Genomic DNA, 17,498 nt, shown 5'->3' with positions numbered 1-17,498 from the left:
ACATATATAGTGTTATTCTATACAAACGTTATGATATATTTATTAGTATTATTTTACAGAGTTTAATTGGGATCTTATTTGTTCAGCACATTATCGGTAATATTTCTGTTCTTTTATTGCTTTTTCTGTATGCCTTTTTTTATTTTTTTCAATAGTTGATTTGAAGGTCAAAAAACAAAGGTATAGTTAAAGTTTATAATATTCTCTCCAAAAAAAGAAACGTCCTTATTTGTTAATGGTTTTATTTCTTACCAACAACTTCCCATTCGTTATCATCATCCACAGCAAGTTTAGCTGTTTCGGTTGCTAAAGTATCAACTTCTTTGTTTTCAACTTTTGGTTCAGTGCTATTTTCTGCTGCTTCTTCTTCTTCTTCGTCGTCTTCATCGTCATCATCTGTACGAAGAACGTCGAAGGCAGATTTTTGGATCTTCACGGGTTCTTCGACCGGCTTGTTGGCTTTAATACTCGATTTAGAGGCTTTTTCCTTAGTGGATGTAGTTGTTGTAGTTGGTTTCTTACCAAAGTTGGCCCCTCTTGCGTCACCCCAATTTAGTTCTGGCTCTTGTTTACGTGGCTCTCTTGGTTCTCTTGGTTCTCTTGGAGGTCTTTGCGCTCTGAAGTTTGAACCTCTAGCAGAGTCCCAATCTAGATTAACTTCTTCCCTTGTTTCTCTTGGTCCTCTTGGAGGCCTTTGTTGTTGTCTAAAGTTGGAACCTCTAGCGGAGTCCCAATCTAAATTAACTTCTTCTCTTGGTTCTCTTGGTTCTCTTGGTTGTTGTTGTCTAAAGTTGGAACCTCTAGCAGAATCCCAGTCTAAATTAACTTCTTCTCTTGGTTCTCTTGGTTGTTGTTGTCTGAAGTTTGAACCTCTAGCAGAGTCCCAATCTAAGTTAACTTCTTCTCTTGGTTCTCTTGGTTCTCTTGAAGATCTTTGTTGTCTAAAATTAGAACCTCTTGCAGAATCCCAATCTAAGTTTGGTTCTTCTCTTGGTGCTCTGTAGTTAGAACCTCTTGCGGAATCCCAGTTCAAATCGGCATCTTGTCCAGGACCATTGGAAGCTTGGAAAGCAGAACCTCTTGCAGAACCCCAGTCGAAATCAGCACCACCTGATCTATAGCCATCTCTTCTTGGAGCTGCGACGGAGACATAAACGGTACGTTCATTTAATTTAGTACCATTGAAAGTCAAAGCCTTAACTAAATCATTACGTTCTTTCAAAGTGATGAAAGCTAACCCCTTTAAACGAGTTGGATCCTTAATACTTTTTGGCAAATCGATTTCTTCCACAGCTTCTGGTTTGTTTAACCCATCTTCAACCCAAGCTTTAACACCTTCTGGAGAAATATCCCATGGAATATTATTAATGATAGCTCTAAATGGAGGATGTTCTGGGACAGGGTATTCTTCACGTTGAGAGAAATCTCTTCTTGAAGACCCAGGGCCAGCAAGGGCAGGATCCAATCTGGATCCACCTCTACCACCACCCATTCCCATACCCATACCCATACCCATACCACCCATGGTACCGGTATTTTGCTTTCTGGCAATTTCTTCTAGTGGGACAGTGTTAGCTGGAACATTTTCAATTGGGATGGAAATCTTGTTTAAATCGACATCTTCTTCAGCCCAAGAGGAACCGAAAGTATCATCATTTAAGAAGGAATTCAAATCTAACTTGACTGTTTTCTTTGCGTTCTTTGGAGGAGCCATATTTGTATATATGTATGTATGAAATTCTTTCTGTTGTTGAAATTCTATTCGTTAGTATATGTAAAAGTTCAAAACAGCAAGCTTAAACAACAACTACCTATAAAATAAATAAATGAATAAATAAATAAATACCAGACTATATGGATTGTAACGCTAAGTGTAATGCCAATCTCAAAGGACAGTGATGATGTACTGAATGGGAAAATTTTTCAAGACAACCAGAGTTTTTCACCAGAAAAAAAGAGTTCAGTTCAATTTTCCGAAATGGCGAAATTCCCTTCGCGTTTTCTTGTTTTTACATTCTGTGGCCTCCGGGTAATAAGTTACAAGAAAGGGAAGAGTTCGGCGGCTATTTTATCTATTTTATATATTTTATTATCTTCCTTTGTCACCAGAACTTAGCCTGTACCTGTAGAAACTGGCTTATCCCTCTATTTGCCACTGATGGTAACAGCTAATATACTTAGAGTTGTTATAAACTATTCGAATTATTTATCTGATGATTGGTTTTCTTTTCAAGTAAAATGTGGTATGTTCATTTTTTGTTTATAATTCAATATGGAAGAGCAAATTAATGGTTGATTTACATTCTATCAAAAAAAATATTGGGAAATAACTAAAAACAGAACCTATTAATTCTCTACAGGTATATGGTAATTCAACAATGCAATTATAAATGGAACTTGGCAAGTCATTTATCAACTATTACAAGATGTTATTCAATACTAATAACACTAAAGTGACAAACCACCTAGCAGCATCTATTTGACTCGCAAGCGGCTTCACGGATAGTATATGCGCACGAGTGGCATTCAACTACATAAACTCCCTTAAAATTTGAAAATCTTTGGCAGAGAATCTTCTAATTTGCCCGGTGGAATATAATGAACATCACATTCTAATAAGAAGTTTATTACGTTCATACAAGATTTGAAGAGACTGTTTGATTAATAACTAGAATCTTATAACAGTTCAAAGTAATTTTTAGTAATATATCCATCGATACGACACATATCTTCCATTTTATTCCACCCTAAACTTTTTTACAAAGAATAAGTGGCCAACAAAATTTTACTGCATATACTACACTAATAACTAATATCCACTGCATCATAACCATAGTGTTTAGTCATAAAATAAATATAAAGATAATCCATAAACAAATATTATATTAACGAGCATCATCTAATGAATCTCATAAAAGATATATTCCTTCAAAAATGGTTCCTTATTACAATCGCTGTTTCTACAATAATACGGTTCATAATACGATATATGACTGGTATTGATATCCAATTAGTAAATCCGTTTAGTTGCAAGTTTATAAACGTTTCATATAAAGGTAAATTCTCCATTAACTCCATTCAACTTTTGCTTTTAAAAAGGGAAATTATTATAGAGGGACTGACCATAAATAAGGAGATAAGTAACAGTGCAGTTGATGAGGGAATCCTTGAGAAAACTGCAATCAAACTAAAGGAAAACCATAATAAATCAAAGCATGAGGTTTATACACCGATTACATTACCAACTTGGTTAAAAAAATATTATGTTATGATAAGTAACTCCTTGGATAAGTTCCATGTCAATTTAGAAAATTGTGAAATTAAGGGATCTGCAATTAAAATAGAGCGTTTTGGATTTATTATAGCAGCAGATTCTCAAGTAAACGGTATCTCTTTCGATTTTTATGCCAGAAATATATACTGGCTCGATAAAGTCCTTTGTAATGATGGTTTTATTACTTTGAAGACCACTCTCCAATTCGAAAACGAAATGATTAACCTTAAGAAAGATCATATCGAGCTACCTTTCTCCAATTCAGTTCTTGATATAAAATTAGGCAATATCAGTTTATCAATGTCTGCAATAAAGAAATTCAAAAACATCACCGTTTCAAAATCTAAATTAAATACAGATTCGAGTAATAAGAGTAATAATAATAATATTGAAGGTTTGAAAGAGCAAACGAAAAAGGAGTCACCTTTAACGGAATTAGAAATAGAAAAAGCGGTGTCTAAACTTCAGTATATTGTTCAAAACCAAATAAGAACGTATATTGCACCATGTACTGAGCTCAATATTTCCATTGATAAAATTTCATTTGCTGATTTCCCAATCACATCACAACCTAAATTATCCAAAATTAACCAGTTTTTAAGCTATCATATTTGTGCCTCAAATTTTACTTTCAATGTTTCCCGATTTAGAAATGAAATGCCTGGCTTTAAATTGATTTTTCAAGAAGACGATATTCCATACAAAATAAGCTTAGCATTCTCAAGGCTAAACCTTTGTTTGAATAAAAGTGACAAAGAAAATAAAACAAGGGAGCTTCTGAAAATTGCTGAGGTACCAAACATTTCTATATTTGGTGAAAGTAACCTTTTGTCCCAAAAATTTGAAATTTTTAAAACAGTTGACGGTCTTCCAATAAATAGACCCATTTGTAATATAAAGGCAAATATTGCATCACCAACAATTGATGTAGACATTAAAAGTCTTTCATTTCTTAAATCTTTCTTAGATAATATCAAAGTTTTTGAACAGACGTTTACCGATCCTATGAAAGTCACAAATCGTACAGAAAATTGTATCATTAAAAGGAGGAAACAAATTTTGCAGGCTGTGTTCAAGAAATTTTTACCAATATTTAATACGAGATGCATTTTAGAAGATCCCAAAATTGCTATTAATGATGGGGAAAACTTGAACTTATTTATTTTCAAATTCTCCGCCCTTATTTTTCATACCAGACAAAGGAACATACTCTTGAAGATTACGAGAAAAAAGAAACATATCTCCTATGAGTCCAAATCAAGCTTGGAGTTATTAGATATGAAATTACAACATTTAATCAAAGATTCTACATATAAAATTACTATTTTGAAAATAGAAAGTATATCTTTTAAAAACCAGTTCAAAATGTTACCAGAATCCATTTTTACATTAAACGGAGATATTGATTCCATCGAGGTTGACCTTTCAGAATTGCCTACCATGGTGACATTAAATAAAATTGTAAGAAGATTAGATTGTCAGATGTTAAACGTGGAAGAAAATTATTTCAAAGAACTTTATATGTCATTTGCATCTAATATCGAAACGTCAGAGAACCAATGTTCCTTAATAGCCAAAGAAAATATAGGGGAGAAAAAATTATTACCAAGTGAATTCCTATTTACTTCGTTACCAGCAAATTTTGATTATTTCAAGGTAAACATTAGAAATATCAAAATTATGCTAGGTTCAAGATCTGTGTTCATGCCCCCAGAAGTCTTTTCTTCTATGGAGTCTCAAAGTTCACATGATCTTGTGGATGGGAAATTGCGTAAATTTTGCTTTACAATCGATCGTATTCAAATTTCATTATTCGGTGATAAGACACAATGGCATAATAAGATCACTTCTTCTAACGCAGATATGGTGAGAAGTGGGTCTACGGATGGATTCAAGAAATTTGCTGAAGAGGGATTAGACGATATTTCAACAAGTGATGCAACCGAAGTTGAACATCTTTGGAATATTAATGTCTTGATCAACACCATGTCATCCTCTATAATAGCAGAAACAGCAGAAGTCACCGATGAGTTAACACATAGAGTGGTAAATAAAGTTTCTGTCTTTTCATTAAAAATATTCCCGGAAACAGAGTTCTTCTCTCCCGATGAACCCAAGAAAATAGCCGTTCAAATTGAAAACCAAAAATTAAAATCTGTAGTTTCGTTAATGAATATTTTCTTAATGGTGTCTGGTGTACATACTTTACATCAAATTTTTGGACAGGAAATAACAACCAGAAGAAGATCATCATGGGCAAAGAAGTATTTAATAGCAATTGGTAATAGTAAAAAAAAATCTTGTTTCAGGAATATAGATTGGTCAGAGTTGAAAACTTTAGTTGAAATGACATTATCATCGAATTTTATAACCGAAATAATAATACTTCCAAATGGTTTGAAGACAAAACTTGAAGTAATTGCAAGTTTCATCACCATAAAAAATATGTCAGATATATTTGTGAATGGGGAACATATTAGAATGTTAGTAGAATTACCATCGGCTCCTAATATATGGAGCAGGTTTGTATCAATTTCAAAATATTCAATATCAGCGAATATCCATCAACTGCTGGAACAAGTATCAGCAGATTTTGACAATTTTGAGAATTTAGAACCTGCTGTGTTATTGGAAAATGAATCATGGCATTTTTCTATTCCACACAAATTTGCGATGTACAGGCTAATCGATAATATAACAACTGTTGTAAAATCATTAAAACAACTACTTTATTCATTAAGAACATCCAAGAATGATCTAATAATTTTCCCAAAAGAGGTTCCTACTCCAACATTACCCAAAATAACTTTAAAGTCCAATCGCTGTGTATTTTCAGTGGCTGATGATCCAATAGAGGCTAAACTGAATATGGTATTTCAAATTGGTTTACAAGAACAGAGAGCAAGACTTACCAAATTAGAAGAATTCAATACCTCGGTTTTGAACAAAGTGATTGGAAGGAAACCTGATGTATCAATTGACGAAGTCTACAAGATATTAGAAAAAGCAAATTGTTCGTCCAAGTCACTCAATCAAAATAAGTCAATGATGCCTACCCCATTCCCAATAAATGATAAAGAATTAACTTTGGAAGAAATGCTAACAGAAGATATTCATAGGGCTTATAGAAATCTACAAGAGCATATCTCCGACTCATGGATTAAAAGAATTCAAGAATATAAACGTAAGGAACGTGAAGAATTTAGAAAGAATTTCCAGTTTTTATGGGGCAATATCGATTACAGTAAGCTTCCTTTGGATATCAACAGAAAAGTTATAGCTTTTACAACAAATCCTTTCTTAATGACATTAATTATTGATCAAATCAATATTGATCTTTATAAGCCGTCCTGTGGCACAGAAGGTGTTGTTGATTTTATCCATAATACCGGTAATGGCGTTCCAAAGGATACTGAATACTCCATTATGATTCCGATGTATATAGACGCAAAATTTGGTGAGATACGATGGCACTTAAGGGATTACCCATTGCCATTCGTTTATATACCTCCTCTAGACGCTTCCCAAACGAAAGAAAAGTCAGCAATCAGGCTATATGGTGATTTCATTGTAACTGAAAAGTTATCTCATAAAGACAATGCCTTAAGAACTCTATTTGTTCCATTGGTTCCTTCAATTGCACTTGAAAATACAGACACATATTATTCATTATATGTTCCTAGAACTGTAACCAGCATCAAACTGTATACTTCTTTGAAACTGGATATAAATTCCAAAGATAGTACGACAGTTCAAATTGGTAACTCCTATCAGCCAGCTATTCAACAAGCTATGCAATGCTTTGATAATTTCTCCAAACCCCCTCTTGATCCATCTCCTAAAATGGGTCTTTGGGATAAACTGAGATATATTTTCCATGCAAGTGTCACGATCTCTTGGAAGAATAATGGAAGGTTTGAACTGGGTATGAAATCTGATAGAAGCCCATACAAGCTCAATGGCAAATCGGCTGGTTTCATAATTGGCTTTGGTAAAAATGTTAAATTGACGTGCAATGAGGATGCAGATCCCATGAAAAATTTTCTATCATGTTCCGCAGATGAATTATATTTTAGTATCCCTAACCACTTTGCTAAACCCCTATTGGTATGGTGTAGGCCCAGCAGAAACAGTGTCTTCATCCCTAATCAGGAAGATACGAACTTGACAACTTATACGTCTTATTATTACCTTATAGACCTAGTGAAAATGAAGAACGAAAGTGCAGCTGTAGATATTATGAATAAGAATTATATTGAAAAAACAGGAATTAAACTGACTGGTGGTACTACTCTAAGTATGGGCATTGTATTAGAAAGATTGCTGAATAAGACTAACGAAAGAACTTTCGATTCGAAAAAACATTATGACATTAACTTGACAAACCCAATTTATGTGAATAACCTTCATACACATGATTCTTATGCAGGGTTCAGAAGCGATTTCATACATATGTCCTTTACTTTAATTTCCAATAACATTTCTTCTTACAATGCAATGCAATTAAGTCCAAACGGGCTTACTACGTTTTTCAAGTGGTGGAAGTCATTCTCAGGCAATTTCCCATCTAGAAGAGGCACACTTTTTGGCTCTCAAAGTGTTAGTCCAAAGTTTGGAGAACATTTGTACACAATATCTTACAGTGCCGACGTGTCCCCTTTCTTCGTTGCTCATTCTTGTCACGACATTGAAGTTTCTAATATTCTCAAAAAGAATTATAGTGACTCTGTTGAGTTTGCAGGTTTAAAGGCGAAAGCGTCACATTTCAAAATGGATCTTCACCAGAGAAAAGAATTAGTTACGGAATATCAAGAAATGCTGGATGTTACAAAGAGAGTTAAAAAGTTGAAATTTTTAGAAGCAGATATTATTGTTAATAACATAGACGTTCGAACACTTCATGGTATGTTTCGAAAACTAAATTATATCGAAGAAAAGGAAGATGCTGAATACCACATCTTTGATAACGACATGAGGTGGTTAGATATTATGGATTTCCAAGAAGCATTTTTTGTAGATGTTAACAATTACTTCCCAGTTATTGAGATAAATCCAATGTTATATGCACCGGGGTTTATGTATAAGAAACGAGCAAGCTATGGTGATAAATATCAAGTAGATGCGAAGGATTATAAACCTATAAAACCATTTGAAAATAAAGTATCACATAATTGCATACTTGGATCTCCTGTTGAGATACATCCTGAAGTATTTCAAAAGAGATTAGACGTTCTTAAGGCGTTCGAAATGAAAACAACTCAAGAACTTAATGTTGTAGAAGATCCTGAAAAGAAAAAAAAATTAGAAAAATTGGTAAGGGATACAAGATCGACTATAAAAGATGTTCAAACATTGCTGGTTGACTTTAATTCTGTCTGTCCCAAGACTGGTAGGGTATTAACTTCTTCTGGGAAGCTAAAATATTCTGCGTTACAATTGTTACATGATTCGAAAATGTGTAATGAAGCATTTGAAAACCGTTATTTTATTTTTGGCATGCTTTTGCAATGGAATGAATCTGTAAGGGATGTTGTATTCAAATTTTGGTATTATTTTTCTCTGTCCAAGGATTTCAACATCCTATCAGCTCAGCATTCATTAGAGATATTTGAAAATATTATAAAAGAAAGAATTTCATCTGAGGGCAAACCAAATTCTCCTCTTGACGATAACACTTCTGCTTCACGGATTAAATCTCATTTCCAATTTGAAGATACGAACGACCAGTCTGTTTTAACAGCCGAATTACTAGAAATGTTCGAAAGAGGTCTGTCGGAATTATCATGCTCTTTCGATTTTAATAAAAAAGAAAATCATTATGTTCAATTTATTACACCTCAAGTTCAGTTATTAACCAAAGAAGAACCGGATTCATGCATTATTGTGTCTACCCCAAATATACTGTTAAAAGTTCATGCATTCGAGGAAGCAGGCCACGAGGCAATAAATATGAACAATAGTTTTTTGAAACGTACTGGTGTTTTCTTTACTAATGCTAATGCATTCTTATTTCATAAAGATGTGTTCAAGAATCGCTTCGCATTATATTTCGATACAAATTCATATGGACAAAAGAAAGGTTCCGACTGGCCGCCATGGCTTGGTTTAGAATTGGGATTTGAACCATCACCATTACAATCTGAGGCGATCATCAAGAATTTATCATCCTGTTTTTATTATCAAAAACCATATGAATTTTCCCATGTTTATGGTATGTTGAAGGGTATGATGGATGACAAGATTACTGTTTATGTACCCAAAATAAATATATCAACAAACTCGAAAAATTATCTTTTCATGTACAAGATTATTACTAATTTGTTACTCTACGTGGAACCAGATAAGGAAGAACTACAAAAACAGATTAATAAATTAATTATAGGATATGATACAGAAAATATAGTGAAAACAAAGAATTTGGTGATTTCATTATTTTATAATTATAAAAAACTGGAATTATTAGAGAATGAATTACTGTTTAAACGAGCCTTATTGGATGATGTTAGTAGAATTGACCTGTCAAATATTCATAATGAGAAACAAAGTCATTTACTAAGCTTATATTATTTAATGAATATTTTAAATGTGAGTTCGAAATGGAAGGATACATCGGAGAAGACGCTAATTTTTGATTTCAACATCAAAGAGGTATTAATACATATGTTACATGATTCTGGCAAACCATTTTTAGATGTTGCAATAGCTAAATTACATTTAGAAAGACGTCAATCATCATATGGGTTTAACAGGAATCAATTGACGGTGAAAATGATGCAAATTTTTAATTTAGAGAGAGATGTCATATACCACGATTTATTGGGACCATATTTCGCGAAACATAAACGTAATATACCTGCTGCTGATTTGAAACCATTGATATTTATTAAATGGGAAATGGACCAACCTATTGGTGGTATTAAAGTGGTACACAATGTGGAAACAGAACTTGAAGGCTTAAAAATAAATATAGAAGAACATACTATAAAGAGAATAATAGATTGGCTACTGTTGAAAGAAAGTTTTCTCAGTAGTACGGATGAAGGAAATGAAGCAATTATGTCCAAATTATTTTCTAATGAAGACATTGATCCTGAATCTGAAATTTCTGATGGACTTAACGAAGATTTAAATGAAATGATTAAAAGATCTTCAGATTATATCATTATTCATGCTTTACAATTGAATCAATTCAAATTATGCATTAGTTACAAAGGGAAAGGAACAAGGAGGATTGCGAATGTATCGGACTTTTTGTTTACGTTCCCAACTTTATCATTTGCCAACCAAACATTAAGGACTATTGATATTTTGAATGCATTGAAGAGAGTTTTAGTGAGAGTATTTTTAAGACATACTGGGAAATTCATCAAGAGTAAGCTAAGACGAAAATCGACTGGTGGTAGTAATATTGATTCGAACTCATCGCTGAAGCCGTTATCAAGATATCAATCGTATACTGACGTTAGAGCCTTAGTGAAAGATGACAGAATGAGCGTTGTCGAACAGGATGACGTGCATACGTTTTGAAGCTGTGCTAATAGAACACTAGACACCCGTTTGTACAATAGGTTTATACTGTTTTGTGACATTAATTAAATACAAACGTCAAGAACTTAGCGGTACATACTGTTTGCCCCGCTACTGTACGTTTTGTATAGTGTGCATAAACTTCCCCCCTTTGGAAGTCTCTCCAGATGTGGACAAAATAATAACGTTACGCGTTTCCCGAAAACAGTCAGTGAAAAAAATGAAATAAAGAAGTGAAGTGATCGGCAACCGTGAAAGCGAGAGGGTGACCCCGAAGAGGTCGAAAGTAAACATCGTTTTCACGTCTCGAGAGGTTAAAGTTTGAACTTTGAAGGTGAAGGCAGGCTGAGTATTACTTGCATAATTATGTATTATATATGTTAAGGTCTTTTAATTTATATGTCAACTTTTCTTATCATGTCTATCTAAAGTTTATATACAATCTCTTCCTGCTCTTCTTTAGTTTACTTGTATTTTTTTTTGACTAATACATCTTTTGATTTTTTTTTATATTTGATCAATTCATTATTCTTTCAGATATCGTTACAGAAAAAAGATACTGTCTCGTAACATATAAAGACGATCCAAAGTAACCAAAAACAATATAAGCGGAGAATATGAATCAACAGAATACTGCCAGTATCAGACGTAAATTAACTGTTGTCGGTGACGGTAGTTGTGGGAAGACATGTCTATTAATAGTCTTTTCCAAAGGTCAATTCCCTGAAGTTTATGTCCCAACAGTTTTCGAAAATTATGTTGCAGATGTCGATATTGATGGTCGTCATGTCGAATTAGCTCTTTGGGATACAGCAGGACAAGAAGATTATGATAGATTAAGACCTCTATCTTATCCAGATTCTAATGTTATTTTGATTTGTTTCTCTGTAGATATACCTGATTCTTTAGAAAATGTTCAAGAAAAATGGATAGCAGAAGTACTACATTTCTGTCAAGGTGTACCAATCATCTTGGCTGGTTGTAAAGTGGATTTAAGAAATGATCCACAAGTTATTGAAGCATTAAGAGCAGAAGGTCAACAACCTGTTACTACTGCAGAAGGTCAAGAAGTCGCTGAACAAATTGGTGCAGCTGGATATTATGAATGTTCTGCAAAGACAGGTTTCGGTGTCAGAGAAGTCTTTGAAGCTGCAACTAAAGCTGCTCTTGCCGGTAAAACCAAGACAAATGGTAAATCAAAGAAAAATAAAAAGAAGAACAATGGTGATAAGAAAAAGAAAAAATGTGTATTATTATAGGCATTTTTTCCCATGTACGTACTGTCATGCTGATAAATAAATATATAAATAGATAGAAACTATCTACAGATAATTAATTTACTAGGTTTTAAAATGTTGTTTGCCATTGAAAAATCGAGGATATGCAGGTATTTCAGACACACAGTAGAGAGATTCATACAAAATAAAATAGTCCCTTAATAATATATATTGTATTATGGAAAATAATCTCTAAGAAACTAGCATATCTGACACAACTATGCTCTTCATTAGCTGTCGGAATACCCATTATCATCCGTCTGATAAAGCTTCGCTTGATTTAAATGTATGTACGTATTTATGCTGGGCGGCTTTTCTCAAATTTGTTCATTATAGTTAATCAACTTCATGGGAAGCTTAACTCAACATTACTGTCCTTTCACAGATAAGATTCTTTAGAAAAGAAAAGAAGGAATAAACCCTTTAAGGATATTTTTTGTCACTCAAGGCAGGAAAAAGAGATTATCATATCATAATTTCCTCCTTTTCAGCTGGGAAAGAGTAAGCACAGCCGACAAGCCTACTTATCTACAAGAAACTTTAAAAGAAGTCTTTTCTAAGGCAATGATGCCGACTGACACTGATGCTACAAGTCAACCGAATGATCAAAGTAGCAACAATGAAACTTTGGAAAAACTTCATGAAGAATTGGCAACAACAGAACAACAAGTAGGATCTATTATTGAATCATTTATCGAATTAGGTGTATCGATATATGATTTCCCTGGAACAGATGAAGGAACTCAAGGAATGATAACAAATTTGAAAAGAAATGTTGACCGATTAGCTAAATTGAATCAAAGAAGTAACGATCCAACTTCTCAATTAAATAATATTAGTATCCCATTTGAAGTGTTTCAATATATCGAAGATGGTAGAAATCCTGATATTTATACAAGAGAATTTGTTGAAGCCATTAGAAGATCTAATCAATATCAAAGAGCCAAAATGAATAGTTTGAAACAGTTAAGGGATTCTCTAGCGGAGAAGATTACTGAAGAATTTCCAGATATGGAAAATAATGTCAAAGATATACTGCAAAGAACAGACGCAAAACGATAAATATTACTAAACAAGTAGTAGTAGAAACTGTCGACTTGATACTGAACGATTACAATTAAAATATTTTACTGTAACAGTATTATTGTTCAGGTATAATATTATCGCCTAATTGGACAGCATGATGATTATCATTATCATCGTCAGATAAAGATCTGGTTTTAAATACCTTTACATTGAAATGATAATAGTTATTTAGGATATAGAATTGCATGACGGAAAGAAAAGATATCCCCTATCACATCGTTAAACGGAATGTAGCGTATACCTCATGTAAAAGGAGAAGTATGGAATTTTAGGATACGAATTTAAGATTATTTAGAAAACGAAAAACCAAACATCAAAAAACTCAAAATAAACAGATAACTATAATCAACAATAATATATATAATTGACAATACTACTTGCTAAAACAAAAATTAAACAAATGTTTAATTTATAAAACCACAATTTTAGTATCAATACTCGATTGGATTTTTGAACCTGGAGAATAGAAAAAAATTAAAAAATAATGGTCTCTAGCGGGATCGAACCGCTGATCCCCGCGTTATTAGCACGGTGCCTTAACCAACTGGGCCAAGAGACCGGAAATTTACATTTTTATAAAAATTAGTGTCTAATCAACTAAGCAGAAAACTACTCGTGGTTTTCATTTCTCTTGCAGCACCAAACTTGATTAAATATGCAATTGCAAAAAGTGAAATTTACAATTACTAACTACATAAGCAGTCATTTTAAAGGTTAGAAAGATGATGATTCCTGAATACTTCGTCTCACCAATAGGAAATTAATCAACCAAATATCAATATATTAACATGAAGGCTATTGTTTCTGTATGTGTTATTGCAGCTATCATTTAGGAAGGGAGATGGTACCCGGGAAAGTTTCTACTCTTTCACTTTTCAGCATTCCTTTTACTAACATATTTGTTTTACATGATTGTGATCCTTTCAAAATAAACAAAAATAATTGATAATAGTCCGGAAAGGCTTGGTTTTGTACTATTTTATCGGCATTCGGGGTAGTCATTCTTTCCGTAATTGCTTATCTATTCAATAATAATCACGAATCATTTGTCGGTTCCATAAATGATCCTGAAGATGGACCAGCGTATGTTAATTTGCATTCAGATTAAAACCCTTTTCATTCTCAACATTATCATGACATACTAACCGATCATCAATTTATAACATTGGCTCGACCCAAATTATAATTTTCTGCTTTTTTTGAAACAGAGTTGCACATACTGTTTTCTTAGCTGCATTAGTATATCTAATATTTTTTGTATTTTGCGGATTCCAATTATATGTTGGTAGGAAAAAACCATCTGTCCAACTTCATTGAAAAGTGGATGGATAGTACTACAAAGGAAGAGCTAACAAGAGATAGATATATCATTTTAGAGACTTGGATATTATTTGGATTCTAATTAGGGCTACGTCATTACGTAGGAAAAAAAAAAGGTGCCATACTTCTGGTGAGATGACAGTATTGAAGAATTTCTATTATTTCATCATAACTACGTATACCATACTGTAAGATATTAATTGTAGTTTTTTTAAGAATGATTTTCAACGACATTTACTTTTACAACTTCTTTAACTTAGTCCCATTATAAGAGGTCATTGTTCTATTAGAGAGCTTCAACCTATTTGAAAGTGGTTGCAGAAAAAGTACCCATGAAGTGTTTAAAGGATACTTTATCCGTACATGTTCAACGGATGAAAAGACTTTAACTATCCGTGGAGTATTTTACGGATGAAATGGTTGTTGGGAGCCCTAGTCACACTTATTAGGGCTAAAGTGACTCTATTACTCCAAAATTGATATTTTCACGTGACACAAATTGAGCTTTCGAATCAAATCATCAAAATTCAAAAAATTGTTTAGCAAAAAAAAAAACAGTAGCAAAAACGTATTTGCAAACATAGTCAAACAGCAGGGAAGACAATCCAAAATAAGAAAAAAATATCAAAAGAAGTCGTTAGATTGTTCCCTTTACTCTCTGCGTATAAAATATTCTACACACCGTACACTTTCTAGGAGTATTGCTTACGACTATTTCTGATTGTTTGCCCGTGACAATAGTTGTACTGCCCGATCTGAGACTTTTATTGTATACACCTCCCTGCTCTGCTCGACCGAATACACCATATTATAAGAGCTATCATCATTGACATATGACCGGTAGCACTGTCACGACTGAGTTTAAAACCGGTGACCTGGTTCTTTGCAAAGTTGGTTCATTCCCACCCTGGCCCGCCATTGTATTTCCTCAAAGATTACTCCGAAATGACGTTTATAAGAAACGAAAACTAAATTGTGTGGCTGTTTGTTTCTTTAACGATCCAACATATTATTGGGAACAACCTCATCGTTTGCGTCCCTTGAATAAAACGATCATAAATCAGTTCCTAAAGGAAGGTTACAAAAACGTTACTCAGAAGGATTTAATTGAGGCGTATAAGCAAGCTTCCAAATATTCAAATTTGAAACGATTTATTAAGTCTAGGTTTACTGATGAAAATAGAATAAATGACTTAACTGTGGAAGAATCAAATAATGGTTCAATAATCGCTGGCGAAGATCCATTTTTGGGCAAAAAAGGTGATGGAAGAAATTTGAAAGTAACTGCTGTTGCACAACGTTCGAAACGACGTAAATCTACGCATGCCTATGATAAAGATGATGACGATGAGAGTGACGATACCGATTCAGCAGAACCAATTATCGATGGTGATACTACTTCTATAAACAAAAAGAAACATGATCATTATAATATTGAGAAATCTAATAAGGTTCATACTAAGTTAGATAGATCAAGAAGAATAGAGATATGTCTTTTGTTCCGTCGAAGGATTCAGAAGAATTTGATACAGAGAGATACTCCCCCCACTCAAGACGAAATTAAAGAGTCTCATAAATTGTTAAATAAAATGCATGACAATTTGGACAACGATCCACCTTTTTTTGATGTCGAATCATTAAAACATAGTAAAATATACAAGTTATTAAAAGTGATTGTTAATAATGATGATTTGGAAGAGTTCCATCCAATTTGTAAAGATATCTTAAACAAGTGGAGTAGCCTAATTCAACAAATAAAATTGGAAAAGAACGCCAACGAGAAATCTGATCAACGCAAACCAGGTGTAGATAAACAAGTAGGTATTAGCACTAACACAAGAAGCTGACAGAAATATATTACCTAGGAGAATGAAGGAAAAGGATATAGTGCCAAAGAAACAAAATCAAAGGAAATTGATTCCTCCTGGTAGGAAAAAATCAAACAAATATTTCGCCAGCCCTGCAATCAAGAACAGAAACTATTTCAAAATCAATTATATGAGGTATTTTTGTTTGCCGAAATGTTACTTTCAATTATTCATGAACAAGGAGAGACATTACAATAAGTAGTAAATAAAAATCATTAGCCAATATATACACTACATGTAATTTATATTATATAATAATAACAAACGTTAGTGTGTCTAAACTTTTTTCAATCGTGGAAATGAAAGCATAAACTACGAACAACACTCGAATAACTGTATCTAGCACGTTCGCAGAATTTCGATTTCTATTTTATCAATTTATTCTTCATTAGAATTTCAATTTAAAGTTTTTTACATAATTAGTAAAAGGACCGTTATCCAGGTAAAATAAAGCCTTTCAAGGCATAAAGTCGTTACACCACTCTTTAATAATTCTAATTCACAAACTTATTGTCGATTGGTTATCTTTTGTCTAAACTGAAATGGATAAGCAGGAAAAATCGTATATACATTGTTTTAAGAAAACATAGAAGAAAGAATCGTAGTTTATTGAACCTTTGCTGAAATCTACACACCCACCCACAAAATAAACAATGTCCACTGAAGACCGATTTCCTAAACAACTTTTAGATTTGATCAAAACGTCCAAGTACGTTCATGTGGCAACTTCATCTATAGACGGAATTCCATCAGTATCACTAATGAATTATATATATGTCCCAAGAGAAAAAAATTATAGTCCCAATATAGATGATAAAGATTATATTATATTAGCAACTTTTGATGATACCGAGAAATATGAAAATATAGTTAACAATCCAAGAATATCATTATTATTTCATGATTGGATAACTGCAAACAATCTCTCGCTAAGGAAGACCAGTATATCTAACCTTCAGGCTTCAATGGAACCCCCTTCGGATAGATTGAATAATTTATTGGAAGATTTAAATCAAGATGAATTAAACCAAATGAGTGCCACAATCAAAGGATTCGCTGAAGTGCTTGATCCAGAATCAAATGAGTCACTCTTTTATAGAAGACTACTATTGGCAGCAAACCCAGACGCTGACATTTCATATTAGG

At 33.2% G+C, this 17,498-nt stretch overlaps 7 protein-coding genes and 1 non-coding gene across 8 annotated transcripts; 6 read left to right on the top strand and 2 right to left on the bottom strand.

The window, feature by feature from the left end:
• Positions 1 to 241: 241 nt before the first annotated feature.
• On the bottom strand, positions 242 to 1,714 carry TIF3 (Tif3p; the record flags this gene model as incomplete). Its single annotated transcript, XM_003669529.1, has 1 exon — positions 242 to 1,714. The coding sequence occupies one exon, from the start codon at positions 1,712 to 1,714 to the stop codon at positions 242 to 244; it is 1,473 nt and encodes a 490-aa protein (XP_003669577.1).
• Positions 1,715 to 2,902: 1,188 nt separating this feature from the next.
• Positions 2,903 to 10,801, top strand: FMP27 (Fmp27p; the record flags this gene model as incomplete). Its single annotated transcript, XM_003669528.1, has 1 exon — positions 2,903 to 10,801. One exon carries the CDS (start codon positions 2,903 to 2,905, stop codon positions 10,799 to 10,801), a length of 7,899 nt encoding a protein of 2,632 aa, XP_003669576.1.
• A 617-nt stretch (positions 10,802 to 11,418) lies between these two features.
• NDAI0D00180 (Rho family protein) lies at positions 11,419 to 12,060 on the top strand (the record flags this gene model as incomplete). The annotated part of the gene is made up of 1 exon (XM_003669527.1): positions 11,419 to 12,060. The coding sequence occupies one exon, from the start codon at positions 11,419 to 11,421 to the stop codon at positions 12,058 to 12,060; it is 642 nt and encodes a 213-aa protein (XP_003669575.1).
• A 582-nt stretch (positions 12,061 to 12,642) lies between these two features.
• On the top strand, positions 12,643 to 13,140 carry NUT2 (mediator complex subunit NUT2; the record flags this gene model as incomplete). Its single annotated transcript, XM_003669526.1, has 1 exon — positions 12,643 to 13,140. One exon carries the CDS (start codon positions 12,643 to 12,645, stop codon positions 13,138 to 13,140), a length of 498 nt encoding a protein of 165 aa, XP_003669574.1.
• Positions 13,141 to 13,649: 509 nt separating this feature from the next.
• NDAI0Dtrna6I lies at positions 13,650 to 13,723 on the bottom strand. The gene has a single exon. It is a non-coding gene; the product is annotated as a tRNA-Ile (tRNA).
• A 229-nt stretch (positions 13,724 to 13,952) lies between these two features.
• NDAI0D00160 (uncharacterized protein) lies at positions 13,953 to 14,481 on the top strand (the record flags this gene model as incomplete). The annotated part of the gene is made up of 3 exons (XM_003669525.1): positions 13,953 to 13,970; positions 14,117 to 14,247; positions 14,373 to 14,481. 3 exons carry the CDS (start codon positions 13,953 to 13,955, stop codon positions 14,479 to 14,481), a joined length of 258 nt encoding a protein of 85 aa, XP_003669573.1.
• An 836-nt stretch (positions 14,482 to 15,317) lies between these two features.
• Positions 15,318 to 16,331, top strand: PDP3 (Pdp3p; the record flags this gene model as incomplete). The annotated part of the gene is made up of 1 exon (XM_003669524.1): positions 15,318 to 16,331. One exon carries the CDS (start codon positions 15,318 to 15,320, stop codon positions 16,329 to 16,331), a length of 1,014 nt encoding a protein of 337 aa, XP_003669572.1.
• Positions 16,332 to 17,005: 674 nt separating this feature from the next.
• Positions 17,006 to 17,497, top strand: NDAI0D00140 (pyridoxamine 5'-phosphate oxidase family protein; the record flags this gene model as incomplete). Its single annotated transcript, XM_003669523.1, has 1 exon — positions 17,006 to 17,497. The coding sequence occupies one exon, from the start codon at positions 17,006 to 17,008 to the stop codon at positions 17,495 to 17,497; it is 492 nt and encodes a 163-aa protein (XP_003669571.1).
• Between the last annotated feature and the right edge of the window lies 1 nt (position 17,498).

The sequence above is a fragment of the Naumovozyma dairenensis genome, chromosome 4 (assembly GCF_000227115.2).
Source record: "Naumovozyma dairenensis CBS 421 chromosome 4, complete genome".
NCBI classification, from domain to species: domain Eukaryota; kingdom Fungi; phylum Ascomycota; class Saccharomycetes; order Saccharomycetales; family Saccharomycetaceae; genus Naumovozyma; species Naumovozyma dairenensis.
This window is presented reverse-complemented; position numbering and strand designations above follow the sequence as displayed.